General features: G+C 35.3%; 2 protein-coding genes across 5 annotated transcripts in view; one reads left to right on the forward strand and one right to left on the reverse strand.

The window, feature by feature from the left end:
* The window catches only part of PDS5A (PDS5 cohesin associated factor A), a 131,529-nt gene that overhangs the window by 50,574 nt on the left and 62,102 nt on the right, over nt 1-18,853 (forward strand). For all 4 annotated transcript variants that reach the window (XM_081251304.1, XM_081251303.1, XM_081251306.1 and 1 more), the window contains exons 4-11: nt 106-192; nt 739-836; nt 4,958-5,084; nt 7,895-7,975; nt 9,866-10,006; nt 13,308-13,423; nt 16,604-16,698; nt 17,593-17,738. In XM_081251304.1, coding sequence (XP_081107430.1) covers nt 106-192; nt 739-836; nt 4,958-5,084; nt 7,895-7,975; nt 9,866-10,006; nt 13,308-13,423; nt 16,604-16,698; nt 17,593-17,738 — 891 coding nt within the window. The remainder of the gene's footprint in view (nt 1-105; nt 193-738; nt 837-4,957; nt 5,085-7,894; nt 7,976-9,865; nt 10,007-13,307; nt 13,424-16,603; nt 16,699-17,592; nt 17,739-18,853) is intronic.
* Nucleotides 12,326-12,870, reverse strand: LOC308617160 (metallothionein-1E-like). The gene has a single exon (XM_081233944.1). It carries the CDS (start codon nt 12,676-12,678, stop codon nt 12,493-12,495), a length of 186 nt encoding a protein of 61 aa, XP_081090070.1. The 5' UTR covers nt 12,679-12,870; the 3' UTR covers nt 12,326-12,492.

Raw genomic sequence — 18,853 nt, forward strand, 5'->3', positions numbered from 1 at the left:
TTTTATTGTCTATAATGGAGAATATATATTATAAACTATTAATGTATTGTGAAAGTGACAAGTATTTGTATCTAAATTAATTTGTTTTATCATTTTTTAAAACAGGACATATTTTTGTTTATTACCAGACAATTAAAGGGTTTGGAGGATACAAAGAGCCCGCAGTTTAATAGATACTTTTATTTATTAGAGGTAAACAAATTTTATTTAATAAATATCACACTATTTCATGTTGTAGAAAATTCTTTATAGTAACTTTATAATGTAAAATGAATCTTTTTTTGTTTGTTTTATACGAAGCCCACTTAAGAAAATGTCATTTACAATCTCTCTTTTTTTTTTTTTTTGCTCCTCATATCCTGAAAAGATAAAGCATATTCCACTGGCAAAGCTGTTATATTATTTGAAGCTTTATTTTTATATTTCTGTTTTTATTCTTTTCTAATCCCCAAAGAGATTAAGTTGAATTAATTTTCACTGCGCCTTATATTTTGTACATATATATGTGTTACTAGCCTCTGACAGTTCAGTATTTTTCAATTAGAGAAGGTTAATGCCAGCAGATACGTCTTTTTAAAGATCAGAGTACGGCTGTTTAAACAATTGTAATTTTATATGTTGGGCCATTATAAGCTTTACTATAGATTTATAATTCTAAAAATTAAATTTTATTAATGAGCTTGCTTTTGTGTAACTTTTATGTATGTGTAAATAATTTTATTTATTTATTTATTTAAGAATTTAGCTTGGGTTAAATCATATAACATCTGCTTTGAATTGGAAGATTGCAATGAAATTTTTATTCAGCTTTTTAGGACTCTCTTCTCAGTGATCAAGTAAGTTATTTTTTAAGCATCTCTGTTTGTCTCTTTTTCTTGCTCTGTGTATTGAAGTATCATGTACTGTGCATTTACACTATGATCTTTTAGTTAAAAGGAAATGTTTTCCTTAGAAGAGTTAACATAAAAAGGAAAATAAAAAATTCTGTTGTCTGAAACCTGCCTTTGTCCTTATATTACCATTTTAAATTATGGAATCAATTGTATAGGTTGACTCTTGTAAAGCAAGCGGTATGAGACCTTATATAATGAAGTACTAAATTATGAGGTAGAAATTTTAAGTATTGTAAGTATCATTAGTGAGTACTGGGAGGCATAATAGCTCAGCGGTTAAGTATACTGACTTTGATATCATCTCATTTTACAGCTAAAAAAAATTGTAAGCATTGCTCTTTCCTTATAGAAATAGGGACATTCATGTACAGAGGAGTTTGGTGGCTTGCCGGGGCACATATTGCTGAACAGGAGAGCCAAAACTGATTTCAATCCAGTGTTTCATTCTGGTGTGTGTGTATGTGTGTGTGTGTGGTGTGGTGTGTGTCTGTGTGTGGTGTGTGTGTGTAGTAAACCAAGCATTGTTATGAGATGTGTTCTGCAACATTACATTATATGCAAACATAATATATGTCAAATATATTTTAAATTTTCTAGTAGCCACATTAAGAAAGGTAAAAAGAAACAAGTGAAATTTATTTAAATAATATACTTTATTTATTTCACGTTATCCAAAGCATTATTATTTCAACATAAGGCTCTATTCAGACTTTATCTTCAATAGCCAAATGGCTGTTGGATAACAGCTTCTGTATTGGACAGCACATTTCTAAAGTTTTCTGTAGATTTCTTATGAATACTTTAACATGTTTTTCTTTTCCTTAGATAGAATGGTAGGAAGAGAATTAACCTGGAATAAACAGGAAAGGACTGGACCAACCTGGTCTAGTGATAGAAGCTTATAAAAAAACTTCATGAGAAAAAGCTTCCTGTGGCAACTAACTGAAGGCCCTTAAATAAAAGATAAAATGTATAAACTTTACCTTTGTGTTACTTAACTTTTGCTGCATAACAAAGTAACCCACAACTTGGTAGTTTAAAACAGGTTCCGTTTTATTTTGCTCATGATTCTGCTTGTCAGTTCTTTCTCTCTGGGCTGGACTTGCTCCTGTATTTGCAGTCAGTTAGCAGGACATCTGGCAGTTGGCTGAGGTAATAGGACAACTGGGTCACGTGTCACTCTCTCGTCATCCAGCAGGCTAGTTCAGACCTCTTCTTATGCTGACTGGGTTTCAAATGTAGCAAGAAGGGCACACCCCACCACACAAGCACTTTTTAAGACCTCTGCACACTTCATGTTTACTTATATTTCATTGGCCAAGCAAGGTTCATAGGGAAGCCCAGATTCAAAGGTTGGTTAGATAGACTCCATATTTTGTTGGACGGAGCAGCATTTTAAAGGCTTGTGCATACAGAGATAGGAACAGTTTGTGGCCATTGTTTACATTCTACCACATATTTGCAGTGTTTTCTTTTAATATTAAAATCACCAACAAAATGAAAAAAAAGAGCCTGACTTGTCATTCTGCCCATTTTGTGACCTTGGTTATCCACTTAAGTCCGCTTCCCACTCTGCAGTTATACTTCTTTCCTCTATTACTTTTACATACAATCCTATCTATTTTTCTTTACTGACTCTGAAGATCTAAGTTTATTGTTGACCTAATTATCTAATTGAAAGAATTCGCAACGAAGTATCAGTAAATAAAGGACTTGCCTTTTGATAGAGGAGTTTATTAATTTGTATTTACTGACACACTTACCATATATCTGGTATTCTTCATTCCTTCGCATATATGCAGATTTCCATCTGGTATTATTTTACTTTACTCTGAAGGACTTCCTTTAACATTTCCTATAGTTCAGGGCTACTGTTGATAGACTTCTTTCAGTTTTTATATGTCTGAAAAAGTCTTTTATTCCACCTTCATTTTTGAAAGTTATTTTCATGGTATGAATTTCAGGTTAATGGACTTTTTTTTTTCTCTTTCAGTACTGTTAAAGATGTTTCCTACATCTTTTTCTGGCTTGCATTGTTTCTAATGATGTTTTGTCATTTTAAATCTTTGTTCCTCTGTAAATAATGGATCTTCTTTTTCTCTACCCACCTAAGATTTTCTCTGTATTACTGGTTTTAAACAATTTGATTTTGATGTCCCATTGTGGATGGAGCTCATAGAGCTGCTTGGATATGTGGGTTTACCCTTCTGATTACTCTATTAGATGCCCTGTGAGTTATAAGATTTTCCACTGTAGTTGGAACATGCACATTGTTAAGACCTGTATGAATTCCGGGAATTATTCCCTCTACTCCTTTCAGGTGGTACCTTCCCCAAACTCAAGAAATTTCCTCACCTGCATGTGCTAATCACTAAGCACCTGAAGACTCGGGGAGCGGGGGTACCCTCTGTGAGCTTGCTCTCTGAGTAGCTCTCTCCCCTCTGGTATTCTGCCCTGTAGTCACCCCAGACTCAGGAAAACCATTAGGCTCTGCTAGGATCTTCTCTTCCCACACTGAAGCCTGGAAACTTTACCAAGTAGGAAAAGTAAGCTGGGAAAATTGTTCCCTTCTTTCAGCAGCGTGTGTATAATGTCTGATATCTGAAAACTGTTATTTCTTATATTTTGTCCAGTTTTTTAGTTGTTCAAGTAGGAGAGTAAATCTTACCCCTATTATTGAAGCTTGGGCTGGAACTTGTGGAAATAATTCTTAAGTCCATTTTTCATTTCTCTTTCCTTCACTCCTTTCCTATCCTCAAGTGCATATGGATCTGAGAGCTATATACTCTCTTCATTCTTTTGCATCAAGCTGAATATCTGTTCTTCTTCACCTCCTACCACACACACACATCCCACTGTATAATTGATCTTTCACAGTCTTGGCCTATAGTAAACAAGATATTTAAGAGAGGATATGCAAAAGGGGTATCTTTCTAAAAGGGGTATCTTTCTACACTGTAGAAAACTGTGTATCTAACGATGGGACAGTTTTTCTACCAACTTTATAAATTTTTTCATCTTTGATATTACAACTAAGTGTCCAACAGGTGTATTATACATTACTTCAAACTAATTTTTAAAAAATAATAGGTAAGAAATACATAAATGAAATAACATTTAGTTTAGTCTTAATTTAAACTTCCCTGTGTCTGTAGTAGTGCAACTAAGTTATATCATTATCTTGATTTGTCTTTGCATATGTATTCTGATAAATGTGAAAATGGATAGGTCAAGTCTTTAGTTAAGATGCAGTCAGAGAGGGAGAAACCTAGATGCTCTACTAATTTATAACAATTTTGTAGCCAGTCTTTTTGGGTAAGTTTGTATCAGCAGTAGAGATATTTATTGAGGAGGCCCACATTGACTCTATACTGGCTAAGGAAGCAGGACTGAAACTGATTCTTGGCTTTTTACCTTGTTGATTTTTCATTCATTTGAAATTCTTTGAGAGATAACAGGATGACATTTTCAGAACCTTCTAGTGATAAGTTCTGGTAAGCATTTTATATCAGACTTTGGGTTTTCAGTATTGTTGAACTAAAAAGTCCAGCGGCAAAGATATAGAAGTGTTGACTTTGGCTCTCTTGTGTGTTTATAGTTCTGCCTTATTTGGGGGAATTATTAAGATCAAAAAGGATAAAAAGGATGAAAAATTGCCTACCTTCATTATCCTGTACATTTTTTTTGTCTCCTTACTTAAAATTTTATCACCTTTTAAAATCCAGGGGCATGTAAGCAAAGATGTCCTTTCTTTGAAGTTGACATTTTTGTTTAGTTGAATTTAACTCACTCTTTGAATTCTAATTGTATAGGTGCTTAATTAAATTTTAAGGTTTTTGTTTTTGTAAAATACTTTACAATGATATCTCAGTAGCTGTTTTAATAATCAACAAAGGGAGAAAGTAAATATAGAGCAGCCAAAGTTTCTTTGCCATTACTGGCATGGTTCCCTCAATCAGGTGAAAATCCTTTTACATTTGAGATAGTTGTTTTAAACTCAGAAGTTTAATTTTCTTTTGTAAGCCTAATTTTTTTGTCTTTTTTTCTTCCTCTTTTTTTTAAAGCAATAGCCACAATAAGAAGGTACAAATGCACATGCTAGACTTGATGAGTTCTATCATCATGGAAGGTGATGGAGTTACTCAAGAATTATTGGACTCCATTCTTATTAACCTCATTCCTGCACATAAGGTCTGTATAGTATGAAGATATTAAAGGTTAATATTTAATGGTAGTACTACACATATGAAAAATAATTGTTTTTCACCATTTGCAATCCCATGTAATTATTCCCATTATCATTCTCCAGCCCCAAATAAAATAGAGTAACACATATTGGTCTTATAGCTATTGTTATCTTTAGAAGATATATTGATTAATATATTGTGGAAGATTTTCATTCAATTAAGGGCTGCCTATTCTCTGGAAAACTAAAAATGTTCCAGATTGATTGACCACACATATCTAATCTAGAAATTACAAGGGATTGGAGTACTGTCTTGGTTAGTTGCTGTTTGTTTGTTTTGGAAAAGAAAATATATTTATTCCTTTGTAACATAGATGTAGAGTGTGGGAATTTGTATTTCTTCTCAGAACCCATGTCCTACATTTTTCTTAGGCACTTTCAGAAAAAGATTTGGGCAGAAGTGGGAACTATGTGGTTAATGTTAAGGGGAAAAGGATGATTCAGAGCTGTATATTCCTCTCCACTTCCTTTTCTGTTTCTCTCTGCTAGCTCCCCCTAAGAAACTGAAGGACTTAGCTCCCCACCAGCTCCCCCTCTGGGGTGGACTCAGGCCTACCCCACTGTTTTGTTTTTTTTTTTCCTGCGGTATGCGGGCCTCTCACTGTTGTGGCCTCTCCCGTTGCGGAGCACAGGCCCCGGATGCGCAGGCTCAGTGGCCATGGCCCACGAGCCCAGCCACTCCGCGGCATGTGGGATCTTCCCAGACCGGGGCACAAACCCGTGTCCCCTGCATCGGCAGGCGGACTCTCAACCACTGCGCCACCAGGGAAGCCCTACCCCACTGTTGATATTTACTCTTCTGCCCTTTTCCTCTGACTGTTCAGTGACCTATTATCAGATGTTAAATGAAGATGTATCTAATGATACTTATTCACAGTAAGATGCAGTCAATTATAAATTTTTCTCCTTACTCACTATATATTATTTGCATATTTTTAATTCAAATGAGTCTGTAATTGGTCAAAATTTTGAGAGTATGGCATAGGGGGAGTATATGTCAGGCAAAATAAGAAAGGAAAAACTTTTTGAGGAATAGTGTATTTGGTGTTTGTATTCTAGTTAGAGGTTATTTTTAATGAGTAGGAAATACACCTTTTTAGGAAATAGAAAGGTTGCCTTAATTTTTTTCTTCCAGTTTTATCGAGATATAAGTGACATACAGCACTGTATAAGTTTAAGGTATACACAGCTTAATGATTTGACTTATATTATGAAATGATTTATTTCATTTAATTTAAACATTATGAAATGTTTAGTGAACATCCATCATCTCATAGATAAAAAATTAAAGAAATAGGAAAAAAATTTTTTTCTTGTGGATGAAATAAGTCTTAGGATTTACTCTCTTAACAAGTTTCGTATATAACATACAACAGTTTTAATTAGATTTATCATGTTGTACATTATATCCCTAGTGCTTATTACCTCATAGCTGGAAGTACCTTTTGAATGCCTTCATCCAATTCTGCCCCCCCCACCGCCCGCCATAACTACAAATCTGATCTCTTTTTTTATAATTGACCTACATAACACTATGTTAATTCCTGTTACACACTATTTCTATACGTTTCAAAATGCTCACCTATATCTAGTTACAATATATCAGCATATAAAGATATTACATAGTTACTGACTTATGTTCCTCACTCTGTACATTTCATATCTGTGACTCATTGATTTTTCACGTGGAAGTTTGTATCTTAATCTCCCTCACCTATTTGTTTCCTCCAAGGTTGCCTTAATTTTGAGATAATCTTATCCTCTTGCCAATGGAATAAAAACCTGGAGCAAGTGTCAGGAAGCTACAGCTTGTAGACCAAATCTGACCCACTGCCTATTTATGTAAATAAAGTTTTATTTGAACACAGCCATGCTTATTTGTTTTCATTTTGTCCATGGTTGCTTCCTGCTACAACAGCCAGAGTTGTGTAGTTGCAGTGGTGACGATATGGCTGGCTAATAAAGCCTAAACTATTTACCATCTGGCTCTTTGCATAAAAAGTTTGCTGACTACTAACCTAGAGTATGGGATATCCTTGCCTTTTTGGGGGATAGGTGCGAGATGATGGTCAGTGAATCTCAGGTTGGTCTAAAACTGCAAAGTGTAGAGATGTTATTGGGGACTCTTCAACACAAGAATTCCATTTTCAGTAAGTTTTTAAAAATTAAATATATGTCTTTTCTATAGGCTTCCTCAGACCCTTTAATTTGTTACCATGCATTGGGAATCTTGAGGAGTGAAGACAGTATTTAGCGTTTTAAAAACATAATTGACTGAGAATTTTACCTGAAACACTTACCAGGTCCACTCTTGCTCAGAACAGACGTTGATTAGACGGTGAAATACTGAGGATTGTGGGTTAGAAAGGGGTGTGTGCGTACGCGCGCGCGCGCGTGTGTGTGTGTGTGTGTGTGTGTATTAGGATACATGGGTGTGATTGCCAGTTCAAATTGGTTAACAAACAAAACCAAAAAGTCTTAAGTCCATTTTGAGTTTAGTAAAACTAAACTTAATATAGAGTTGGGCTTTTGGCTAATTATCTAATGTATTTTAGTTTTTGATTCATGGTTGTGCTATTTGCAACTTCTGCATTTATGACCACTTGACTAGCAGATATTGGGTAAAACCTTGAGTTGAGTTATATTTTTTGCTTCATATTTTGTGGACTTGAAGACTTTGGTGTTCTAATGTTGCTATCTAGATCATAAATTCACTAATTCATTTGTAACTTTGCATATTTTTATTGTGTTTCAGAACTTAAATAAACAGTCCTTTGACCTCGCAAAAGTCCTATTGAAAAGGACAGTCCAGACTATTGAGGCATGCATTGCCAATGTATGTATTTCTGCCTGTATTTTTTTTATATAGTTCTTAATCCATTGTACTAATTTATTGAAACCTTTCACATAAAGGCTTATTTAGCCTGTAAACAGTTTCATCTTTTTATAAGAAATATATAAAAAACTGATATGTCTAAATGTAACGAAATGCAGCATAAGTTTGTAAGCTTTAGACATTATTTTTAAATGGCATAAGATGGGAGGATGTTATTTTATGAAAATTTGTCTACAATTCCTACTCTTTCTTCTACTGCCTTTGTATTTATCTTTTTATCTCCTGGATATGCTGATCTCTTTCACTTTCTCCTTTCATCTTTATCTATGGCTCTATATTCTTCTTCATGTCTCTAGGCCATTCTTCTGAACCTTTTTGGTTTGCCCTCTTAAATTGTTATAAAGTAATAAATTTTTTTTTTTACTTTATTGAATAGAAGTTTTTTCTTTTCCTTTTTGTTCTTTAACTAAAAAAATCAATAAATAATTTGGGAAAAAAAGAAATTATAGTTCTCCTACCTTAATGTAGCAACTTCATTATTGAACATTTGCTCAAACTCCTACCTATTTTTTTCATATACTATATAAAACTTTGAATTGTCTTCATTTATATATCTATTTCCATATTTTGATATTTTTTTATTTATGATAAGAATGACTATAAATGTTCTGTTGAATTCACATATAATTTACCTCATCATTTCTCTCTTGCCTCGCATTTAGATTTTTTCAGTGTTTTCCTTTAGTAACTATCTTTAGTAACTATCTTTGTAGCATTTATCTATCATTTAATTATTTTCTACATATAAAAACCCAAGTGAGAGTCTGTTAATTTAAATGGTATGAATTATTATTTATATTACTAAATAAATACTTAAACGTGGTAAAAAAAAAATGTTTTCTCAAGTAGTACAAAAGGGTATACAGTGAAAATTGTCTCTCTTCAAACCCTGAATACCCTAGTCATAATTCTCAGAAATAGGCATCACCAATAGATTTTCATGTAGCCTTTCAGAATTTGTTCTGTGCTTATTTGTGTGTGCATGTATACTTTTTAATTTTGTTAAAACTATTTTCCTTACTCTTTTCAAGGTCTGTGTAATAAATATTAATGTTTTCTAACTCTTAATGTGTGCTGCTTTTCAAAAGAAATATATCATTTGATGATACTACCAAAAACATATGCTCAAATTAGTTGCATACAGCTGCCTCTGTAGCATTTTTACATTTAATATTTTTTTTCTAAGTTTATGTGTGTTGGCAAGGATTGGAGGTATCTTTTAATTTGTGCTTTTATATTATATTCTCTTTGTTTCTTTTTCCTAGAATTCTTTTAAATTATCAGCCTTTGTATCATCACATTTTCCTTCTCTTTGTCCTCAGAGTTACAGTGTTTTTGACTTTCTGGGTACCTTAAAAAAAACAACTCATCCTCCACCTTCAATTATTCTTTATTACTAAACTAATAGAATCCTCAAGCTTCAATAAAAATCTAAAAGATTGAGACTTTTAAAAATTTTCTGTGCTATAAGGAAATTTCTCTATAAAATTCTCTATAATACATTACATAAACTATCTAAATTGTTTTGTTTTAATGAAAGTTAAGATTCCTAGAATTGTCATCCTAATTTGAAAGAAAGCTAACAACTCAATTACTTTTTATCTCTTTCATGTAACATTCATAATTTGATGATATTTAGAGGTTTATTTCTTCTGTTTTGGTGGACTGTCCTATCATATATATTAGTAATTTAAGCATCTGTTCTTTTTCATCACCTTCACTTGTATATGGAATGCCTAATTATATAGTTTTCTTTTAACATGTTTATAAAAAGCCTATCCAAGTTTTTAAATGAAACGGATATTTTATTTTTGTGTTTATCTCCTGTAGTTTTTCAATCAAGTCCTGGTGCTGGGAAGATCATCAGTAAGTGATTTGTCAGAACATGTATTTGATCTGATTCAGGAACTTTTTGCTATAGATCCTCATTTATTATTATCTGTCATGCCGCAGCTTGAATTCAAACTGAAGGTAGGACTGACTATAATTTCTAAGCCCTTTAACATTTAAGAGAAAAATATATATCATATTGTTTTTCTCTAACTGTAAAAGAATAAAATGTGAGTTCAGTTTATCTTCTTATATTTGGTTAAGGTATGCATTTTTTAAACTTTTTATTTTATATTGGAGTATAGTTGATTAGCAGTGTTGATAGTTTGTTGATCAAACTATCAACATATAGTTGATAGTTTCAGGTGTACAGCAAAGTGATTCAGTTATGCACATGGGCTTTCTCTAGTTGCATCGAGCAGGAGCTACTCTTTGTTGTGGTGCTCGGGCTTCTCATTGTGGTGGCTTCTCTTGTTGCAGAGCACAGGCTCAGGCTCTAGGGTGTGCAGGCTTCAGTAGTTGTGGTGCGTGGGCTCAGTAGTTGTGGCTCGTGAGGTTCAGAGTAGTTTAGGTACTATCTATATATAATTAGGGTGCCCCCTTTGGAGTCACCAGTGTGTGCTAAGCAGATAGCCTAGGAAGTTTTTATAGCTGTGGCGATTTTCTGTAGTTATATCCCTGAATCATATAGCTACAGCCTTTTATAGTTGAAAGTCCTAGGTTACAGTCCTCTGAGGACAATAAAAATACTTGAGAAAATGCTTCAACATAACAGTTTGTTTGATTTTGCTTTATACTGGGCCACAGCATGCAACTGTATACACTGTCCACTGTGTGGGTCCATAGAGTGCTATTATCTCTTATGTTTTAAGGGATACTCTGGAGTTGTGCTACTTAGCAGCTTTGCTATAGTCAGAAAATTTGCCACATTTTATATTTAAGACTTTTTTCATGTTAGGCAGAGATAGACATTTACATTTATTCACCAATTTAAAACATTATAAAACAGTCATAATTGCTTTATTTTGGTTTTAGAAAATTTTTACAGAGAATTGTTCTGAATCAATTACTTTGTAATTAGAAGCAGTAACAGAGTGGTTACCTTTTTCAACTAAGGTTGAAGAAAAATAAAAACTAGGTGGCCATTTGAATTTCTTTCAGAAAGTCACTGGTAAATTACTAATGCAGAATTTCTCATTTTACCCATTATTTTAATTAACATTTTATATATATATATATATATATATATATATTTGTATTCAAACAATGTATTAGGTAATATCTTAATGAGATAATTTTCACTTTGGTATAGATTACTAATAACAACTGTACATCAGAGACACCAAATGATTTTTGTACCAGAAAAAAATTACCAGCACTATCATCGTATTCCAACCTCACTCAGAGAACATATTTAAAAATCAAAAAAGGCAGGGGGTGGCTTCCCTGGTGGCGCAGTGGTTGAGAGTCTGCCTGCCAATGCAGGGGACACAGGTTCAAGCCCTGGTCTGGGAAGATCCCCCGTGCCGTGGAGCAACAAAGCCCGTGCGCCACAACTACCGAGCCTGTGTTCTAGAGCCCGCGAGCCACAGCTACTGAAGCCCGTGTGCCTAGAGCCCGCGCTCTGCAACAAGAGAAGCCACCACAACGAGAAGCCCGTGCACCGCAGTAGCCTCCCCTCTCCGCAACTAGAGGAAGCCCGTGCGCAACGAAGACCCAGTGCAGCCAAAAATTTAAATTTAAAAAAAAAAAAGGAAAAAAAAGGCAGGGGGTGGGAGCAAGTTTTCATTTAATTTTATTTCAGTAGTTAAGTTACATAGATGTGAAATGTCACATTTGAAATAATCACTAAGCTACTAAAGTAGTCACCTTCAAGTAAAGTAAAATTTCCAGTTTTTCTAGTGTTTGACATTTAAGGGTTAGATTGATTTTTCTTTAAAATAATAAATCATGTTGGCTACTCAGTTGGACTTACTTACCAAAAGGCATCACTAATCTGCATTGTAGTCACATTGCTTGAGAAAAACTTTGTGAAAGAAAATCATTTTTGTAGTTATAAGTGTTAAAGCTTGAATTTTCATTTTTATCTTTGTTTAGTAAGTGTGCCTATTTTAACCACAAAACCCCTATCCCTGAGAGTTGAGACATTCTTAAGGAAAAGATGATATCCTGTAGTCATTTTTCTTTTTTCACTTACTGTCTTTTCCCATAAATATTTTTTTATTGACTTGCTGCTATTGCTTTAGACACACATTATATTTGAACACTTTAAAAATTAGCAACTACTTTTCATTATTGCCTTTATTTTCCTAGTGAATATGTGACTTTTAAAAAGTTTCATGCACCATATGGTTTCAGAATAACTTAATTTATATTAAGACGTGACATCACTAGTGAAAACTAGAACACTTTTTATAGAGTATATTGATTCAGGATAAGAAAATAGGCCTCTATCAAAAAATAACTTTAAGTTTTGTTTTGTTTTGTTTTAAGTCAACAACTTTTATTACAACTCACATATTTCATAGAAAAAGGAACGTAGCATCAGGTCCGGTTGTATGAAAAACGATAAAATGCAGGTTTGTCCTGGTTGCTCTCTTGACACCCGGGGCAGGCTCTCCGCGACATCAGCCACAGCAGCTGCACTTGTCCGAGGCCCCTTTGCAGACGCAGCCCTGGGCACACTTGGCACAGCCCACGGGGCAGCAGGAGCAGCAGCTCTTCTTGCAGGAGGTGCATCTGCAGGCTTTGCAGGTGCAGGAGCCAGTGCAGCTGCAGGAGCCACCAGTGGGGCAGGAGCACTTGGGGTCCATCTGGAGGAGAAGTGAGGCCCAAGGTCCAAAGCACGGGATGAAGCCGGTTCACTGGTCCGGTGGGGGACATATCAAGTTTTGCTTTTTTGTAGTGTTCAGTTCACCTGACCTTTTAGGTACTCTTAAGATTCATGCTCTTCTATTAAAATGAGTTTTCCTGAATCATGACAATATTCAGTATCATGTGCTCCAGTCAGCAGGGGAACCTTGATTAAAACTTGACATATCAAAACCTTAATTGATATGGGTTTATGTTGGAGATCAATTATAGGATTAGGGCAGGAATTATTTGTAGCTCTTCCCTTGACAGAATTTTTTTCTAGGGCTCTAACGGAATGTTAGAATTGAATGATTATCTTCGTGTTTCTACAGCATCTGTACAGATTGCAAACAAGCAGTGAAGTAGGCATAAATTAACAGTTGGGAGTGTATGAAATAAGAGCAAAGAACCTGATGATCTAACATGGAATCAAGTCAACTTCTGCACAGTAAATGAGAGAACATGATATTTTAAAGTTCTCATCATTTTAAGCAGAAATAATGAAATTGTAGCTTCTCAGAAATGTTTCATGTTATTTTTTTGTAATCTGATGAATAAACCTCAGGCTTTATTTTCTTTTTTCCCTTAGAGCAATGATGGAGAAGAGCGATTAGCTGTTGTTCGACTTTTAGCTAAATTGTTTGGTTCTAAAGATTCCGATTTGGCAACACAGAATCGTCCTCTGTGGCAGTGTTTTCTTGGACGGTAAGAGAACATAACAATTCTGTGGATTCTAACTTTTATATTTTGGAGGCTAGTGAATGTGGTGCACTTGATTAAAACCACACATACCAAAACTTTGATATGTGTTTGTGACTTTAGTACCTGTGTTGCTGTCTTTATTGGAGAGTAAATTGTAAGACAAATTCTTTTTTTTTTTTTAATTAATTATTTATTTATTTATTTATTTATGGCTGTGTTGGGTCTTCGTTTCTGTGCGAGGGCTTTCTCTAGTTGCGGCGAGCGGGCCTCTCACTGTCGCGGCCTCTCCTGTTGCGGAGCGCAGGCTCCAGACGCGCAGGCTCAGTAGTTGTGGCGCACGGGCCCAGTTGCTCCGCAGCATGTGGGATCCTCCCAGACCAGGGCCCGAACCCGTGTCCCCTGCACTGGCAGGCAGATTCCCAACCACTGCGCCACCAGGGAAGCCCCGACAAATTCTTTATGAAGAAAGCTTTGTCTTATTTACCCACATAACAGGTTTTAATCTTTTTTATGGGTGCTAAAATAATGTCATTAGAATAAATAGTTCACATCTGAGAATGTTCAGAGTCTTAAATTTTTTAAATAAGTCATGAGACTGAAGACATCATTGTCCAATCCACGCTAGTGTGTACTATCTGGTTTTTTTCTAGAAGTTTTCTAGGTGTTAAACTTCTAGAAAAAAACATAGTACACACTTATTGGTTTTAGTAGTATGCTTTTGGATGTGTCTCCTCAGGCAAGGGAAACAAAAGCAAAAATAAACACATGGGACTACATCAAACTAAAAAGCTTTTGCACAGCGAAGAAAACTATCAACAATGAAAAGGCCACCTGCTGAATGGGAGAAGATATTTGCAAATGATACATGTGATAAGGGGTTAATATCTAAAATACACAAAGAACTCATACATAAGGCAGCCTGATTTAAAAATGGGCAGAGGGGGGCTTCCCTGGTGGCGCAGTGGTTGAGAGTCCGCCTGCCGATGCAGGGGACACGGGTTCGTGCCCCAGTCCGGGAGGATCCCACACGCCGCAGAGCAGCTGGGCCCGTGAGCCATGGCCGTTGAGCCTGCGCGTCCAGAGCCTATGCTCCGCAACGGGCGAGGCCACAACAGTGAGAGGCCCGCGTACCGCAAAAAAAAAAAAATGGGCAGAGGATCTGAATACACATTTTCCATAGAAGACATACAGATATCAACAGACATATGAAAAGATGCTCAATGTCACTAATCATCAGGGAAATGCAAATCGAAACCACAGTGAGATATCACCTCACACCTGTCAGGAAGACTGTTATCAAAAAGACAACAAATAGGGCTTCCCTGGTGGCGCAGTTGTTGAGAATCCGCCTGCCGATGCAGGGGACACGGGTTCATGCCCCGGTCCGGGAAGATCCCACATGCCGCGGAGCGGCTGGGCCCGTGAGCCATGGCCGCTGAGTCTGCGCGTCCAGAGCCTGTGCTCCGCAACGGGAGAGGCCACAACAGTGAGAGGCCCACGTACCGCAAAAAAAAAAAAAAAAAGACAACAAATAACAAGTGTTGGCAAGAATGTGGAGAAGAGAACTGTGTACTGTTGGTGGCAATGTAAATTGGTACAGCCACTATGTAAAATAGTATGGAGGTTCCTCAAACATTTAAAAATAGAACTATTGGGAATTCTCTGGCAGTCAGTGGTTAGGGTTCCATGCTCTCACTGCCAAGGGCCCAGGTTCAGTCCCTGGTCGGGGAACTAAAATCCCACAAGCCACATAGTGTGGCCAAAAAAAAAAATAATGATGAAAAATAAAAATAGAACTATTATTTATCTGAAGAAAATAAAAACACTAATCAGAAAAGATACATGCACTAGCTCTTATGTTCATTGTGACATTATTTATAATAGCCAAGATATGGAAGCAACCCAAATGCCCAGTGAGTAGATGAATGGATAAAGTAGATGTGGTATATACATAAACAATGGAATTTTACTCATCCATAAAAAAAGAAAGAAATTTTGCCATTTGGGATAACATGGACAGATCTAGAGGGTATTAGGCTAAGTGCAATAAGTCAAACAGAGAAAGACAAATACTGTATGATTTTATTTACATATGGAATTTAAAAAACAAAACAAATGACCAGACATAACAAAACAGAAACAGAGTCATAGATAAGGAGAACAAACAGGTGGTTGCCAGAGGGGAAGAGGGTTGGGAGAGGAAAGAAATGGGTAAGGGAGATTAAGGGGTAAAAAATAAGTAAATAAAATCACGTTATTCATAATTAATAAATATGTTTTTTTTTTTTTTTTTTTTTTTTTTTTTTGTTTTGTTTTGTTTTGTTTTTTTGCGGTACGCGGGCCTCTCACTGCTGCGGCCTCTCCCGTTGCGGAGCACAGGCTCCGGACGCACAGGCCCAGCGGCCACGGCTCACGGGCCCAGCCGCTCCGCGGCATGCGGGATCCTCCCAGACCGGGGCAAGAACCCGTGTCCCCTGCATCGTCAGGCGGACTCTCAACCACTGCGCCACCAGGGAAGCCCAATAAATATGTTTTTAAATTGCCCAATAAATTTAAAACGAGAGTTTCTCAGCTTATCCTTACTATATGCAGTTCTGAATCTACATACTGAGTTTCATATTATTAAGTTCTTATAATATATTAGACCTAAAATAGCAGTTACAGGTTGGTCCCAGCCATATGAAACTTTTTTGCTATGAGGCAATATGGCACATGTATTTTATGTACTTATCTTTGAATTTCTGTGTCTGCCTCATATATGATTTGCTTTCTACCTCACATTCCTCTAGTATTTTCCTCCTATTAACTTCTTTCAAATAGATTTTGTGCATTTTGAATATTTATTTTTTGTTTTGTAGCATAATTTTAAGCTCCAATTTTTGGTTCTCCAGTGAAGGTAGTTTGGGTTGGGGGATGTGTTTATACTGTTTTTGTTTTAGCATGGTGAAAAAATCCTGTTGTAAAAAATATCCTTGTGAAATTATGTATCTTTTTTACTTTATATTCTTCCTTCAGAACAAGTTAACTGTCATTTTAATAAACCAACACATCTTTTTTTTTTTCCAACACATCTTATAATCAGTAACTGTTGTTGTTTATAGGTGTTTACATAGCGTTGATATACCTTATTTGAAAATAGTTATTTTGCCTTATAACTAACATTAGCAATCTTTTTCTATGTAGATTCAATGACATTCACGTTCCTGTGAGATTAGAAAGTGTGAAATTTGCGAGTCACTGTTTAATGAATCACCCAGATTTAGCAAAGGATCTCACAGGTAAGGTAGCTGGTTTATTGAAGTATGAGAGTAATCACACAAATACATTTTAGTTGTGGCCTTTGACTTTAACTTCGGTTTCTGAATAGATTTCACTCTGGCACTCTTTCAGGTCTCTATCAGTCATGGACTACTAGTAAGGGATTTCATGTTTATACAATAAAATTACATTTGAAATCTTCACATTGTAATCCTTTGGAATTTTCTGGAAATCATAGTTTGAGGAAGTAGACTCTTCCTTATGACTCTGGGTTTGGGCACAAATCATATCTGTGTGATAAATATAGTAACATATCTAATAATAGGTGGGAAAATGATTTCTTCTGAAGTAGACTAGAATTTCTCATTCTTCACTTGAAGTAGAGCATTTAAACCTACTTACTTGGTTGTAACAAATAAAGTAACTGCTATCAAAATATTGTTTACCAAAAAAGAGGAAATAACTTTGTATCGTAGTTATTTAGGATTTTTTTTAGAGGTCACAGAATGTTATTTTATGTTGCGTAATGCGAAGATATATACCTATCAGCAAACTTGCTATAAGCATTTTTACTATATTTTAAGTCTTTTAATATGTATCGTTAACTTAAATTCTAAACTGTATTAAATTAGGTGCTGATTTGATTTCAGGTGCCGATTTGGCTTTTCCAGAATAGTTGATATAAAATATTTTATTAAGGTGTGACTTTACAGTAATAAATAGTGTGGTATAGTTTATTTTGTTATTATGTAGGGTATTGCCACCTCAAAAATTAAATAATTTAAATTTATGCTACATTTTACAATCATTGTTCCAGTATGGACATAAACTTAAAAGCATTAGGGTTTTTTTGTCATTCTGAACATAATGAATATTATACCTAACATTTAGCTTAATTTTTTCTCCTATTTCAGAATACTTGAAAGTTAGATCACATGATCCAGAAGAAGCTATTCGTCATGATGTCATTGTTACTATAATAACAGCTGCCAAAAGAGACCTTGCCTTAGTAAATGATCAGCTACTTGGCTTTGTAAGAGAAAGAACACTGGACAAACGGGTAAAATCTGAGGAATTTTATTGTTTTATAATTTACTGTGTTTACATTGTTAGCAAAATACAATAGAAATTATTTTCTATTTAAAGTTTTTCTGTGTGAAAGTCAACTAATACAATACCAAATAAAAAGCTAATACTTTGTATGTTTCCTGTGTATCTTTTAATTATCTTTACAAATGAATACATTGGATTCTATAGCTTTTCACATCTTAGGCATGGGTTTTTTAGCCTACCTTTACAAAAAGAACAGCTAAATTAAAGTTTTATTTTACCTTTTCACTTACATGATGAGTTTCAGAAGAATAGTGATTGATCACCAGTATTTATTTCTTTTATAGTTAGCATCTTCAAAAGTAACTGTCTTAGAATATCACACTTTCTATGAAAGTGGTGTTTCCATATTGCTGTGCTAAGCTAAGGGCCGAAATGATGTTTAGTTACTATTCTTTTTGTGTAATTTCCTCCATGTGGATGCAGTTAAAAACGTGGGTTGATAAAGAAAAGCAGTACTAAGAACAGTAGTAGCAGTTGCTAAGAAAGTGTCAACCATGAGTAAGAGATACACAGGCAAGGCAGGCTGATTAAATGTGTTACTTATTAACATCTTCAACAAAGGTTGCCTTTGCAATGTGGTATTTTATTTGAAGCATAGCTGAAAATCTGCTACCCTCTTGAAACCAATGTAATTTAGCTATAATTTCAGGGTAGAAAAGCAATATCTTGCTACAGAGATATAGCAAGATGCATTCTTTTTTTAACATCTTTATTGGAGTATAATTGCTTTACATTGTTGTGTTAGTCTCTGCTGTATAACAGAGTGAATCAGCTATATGTATACATATATCCCCATATCACCTCTGTCTTGCGTCTCCCCACCATCCTCCCTATCTCACCCCTCTAGGTGGAGACAAAGCACTGAGCTGATCTCTCTGTGCTATGCAGCTGCTTCCCACTAGCTCTCTGTTTTACATTTGGTAGCGTATATATGTCCATGCCACTCTCTCACTTCGTCCCAGCTTACCCTTCCCCCTCCCCGTGTCCTCAAGTCCATTCTCTACGTCTGCGTTTTTTTTCCTGTCCTGCCCCTAGGTTCTTCAGAACCTTTTTTTTTTTTTA

This window comes from Mesoplodon bidens, assembly GCF_964165515.1.
Source record: "Mesoplodon bidens genome assembly, chromosome: 1".
Taxonomy (NCBI): domain Eukaryota; kingdom Metazoa; phylum Chordata; class Mammalia; order Artiodactyla; family Ziphiidae; genus Mesoplodon; species Mesoplodon bidens.

Coding starts and splice junctions, on each gene's coding strand:
- LOC308617160 (XM_081233944.1), bottom strand. CDS start 12,678: ATGGACCCCAAGTGCTCCTGCCCCACTGGTGGCTCCTGCAGCTGCACT.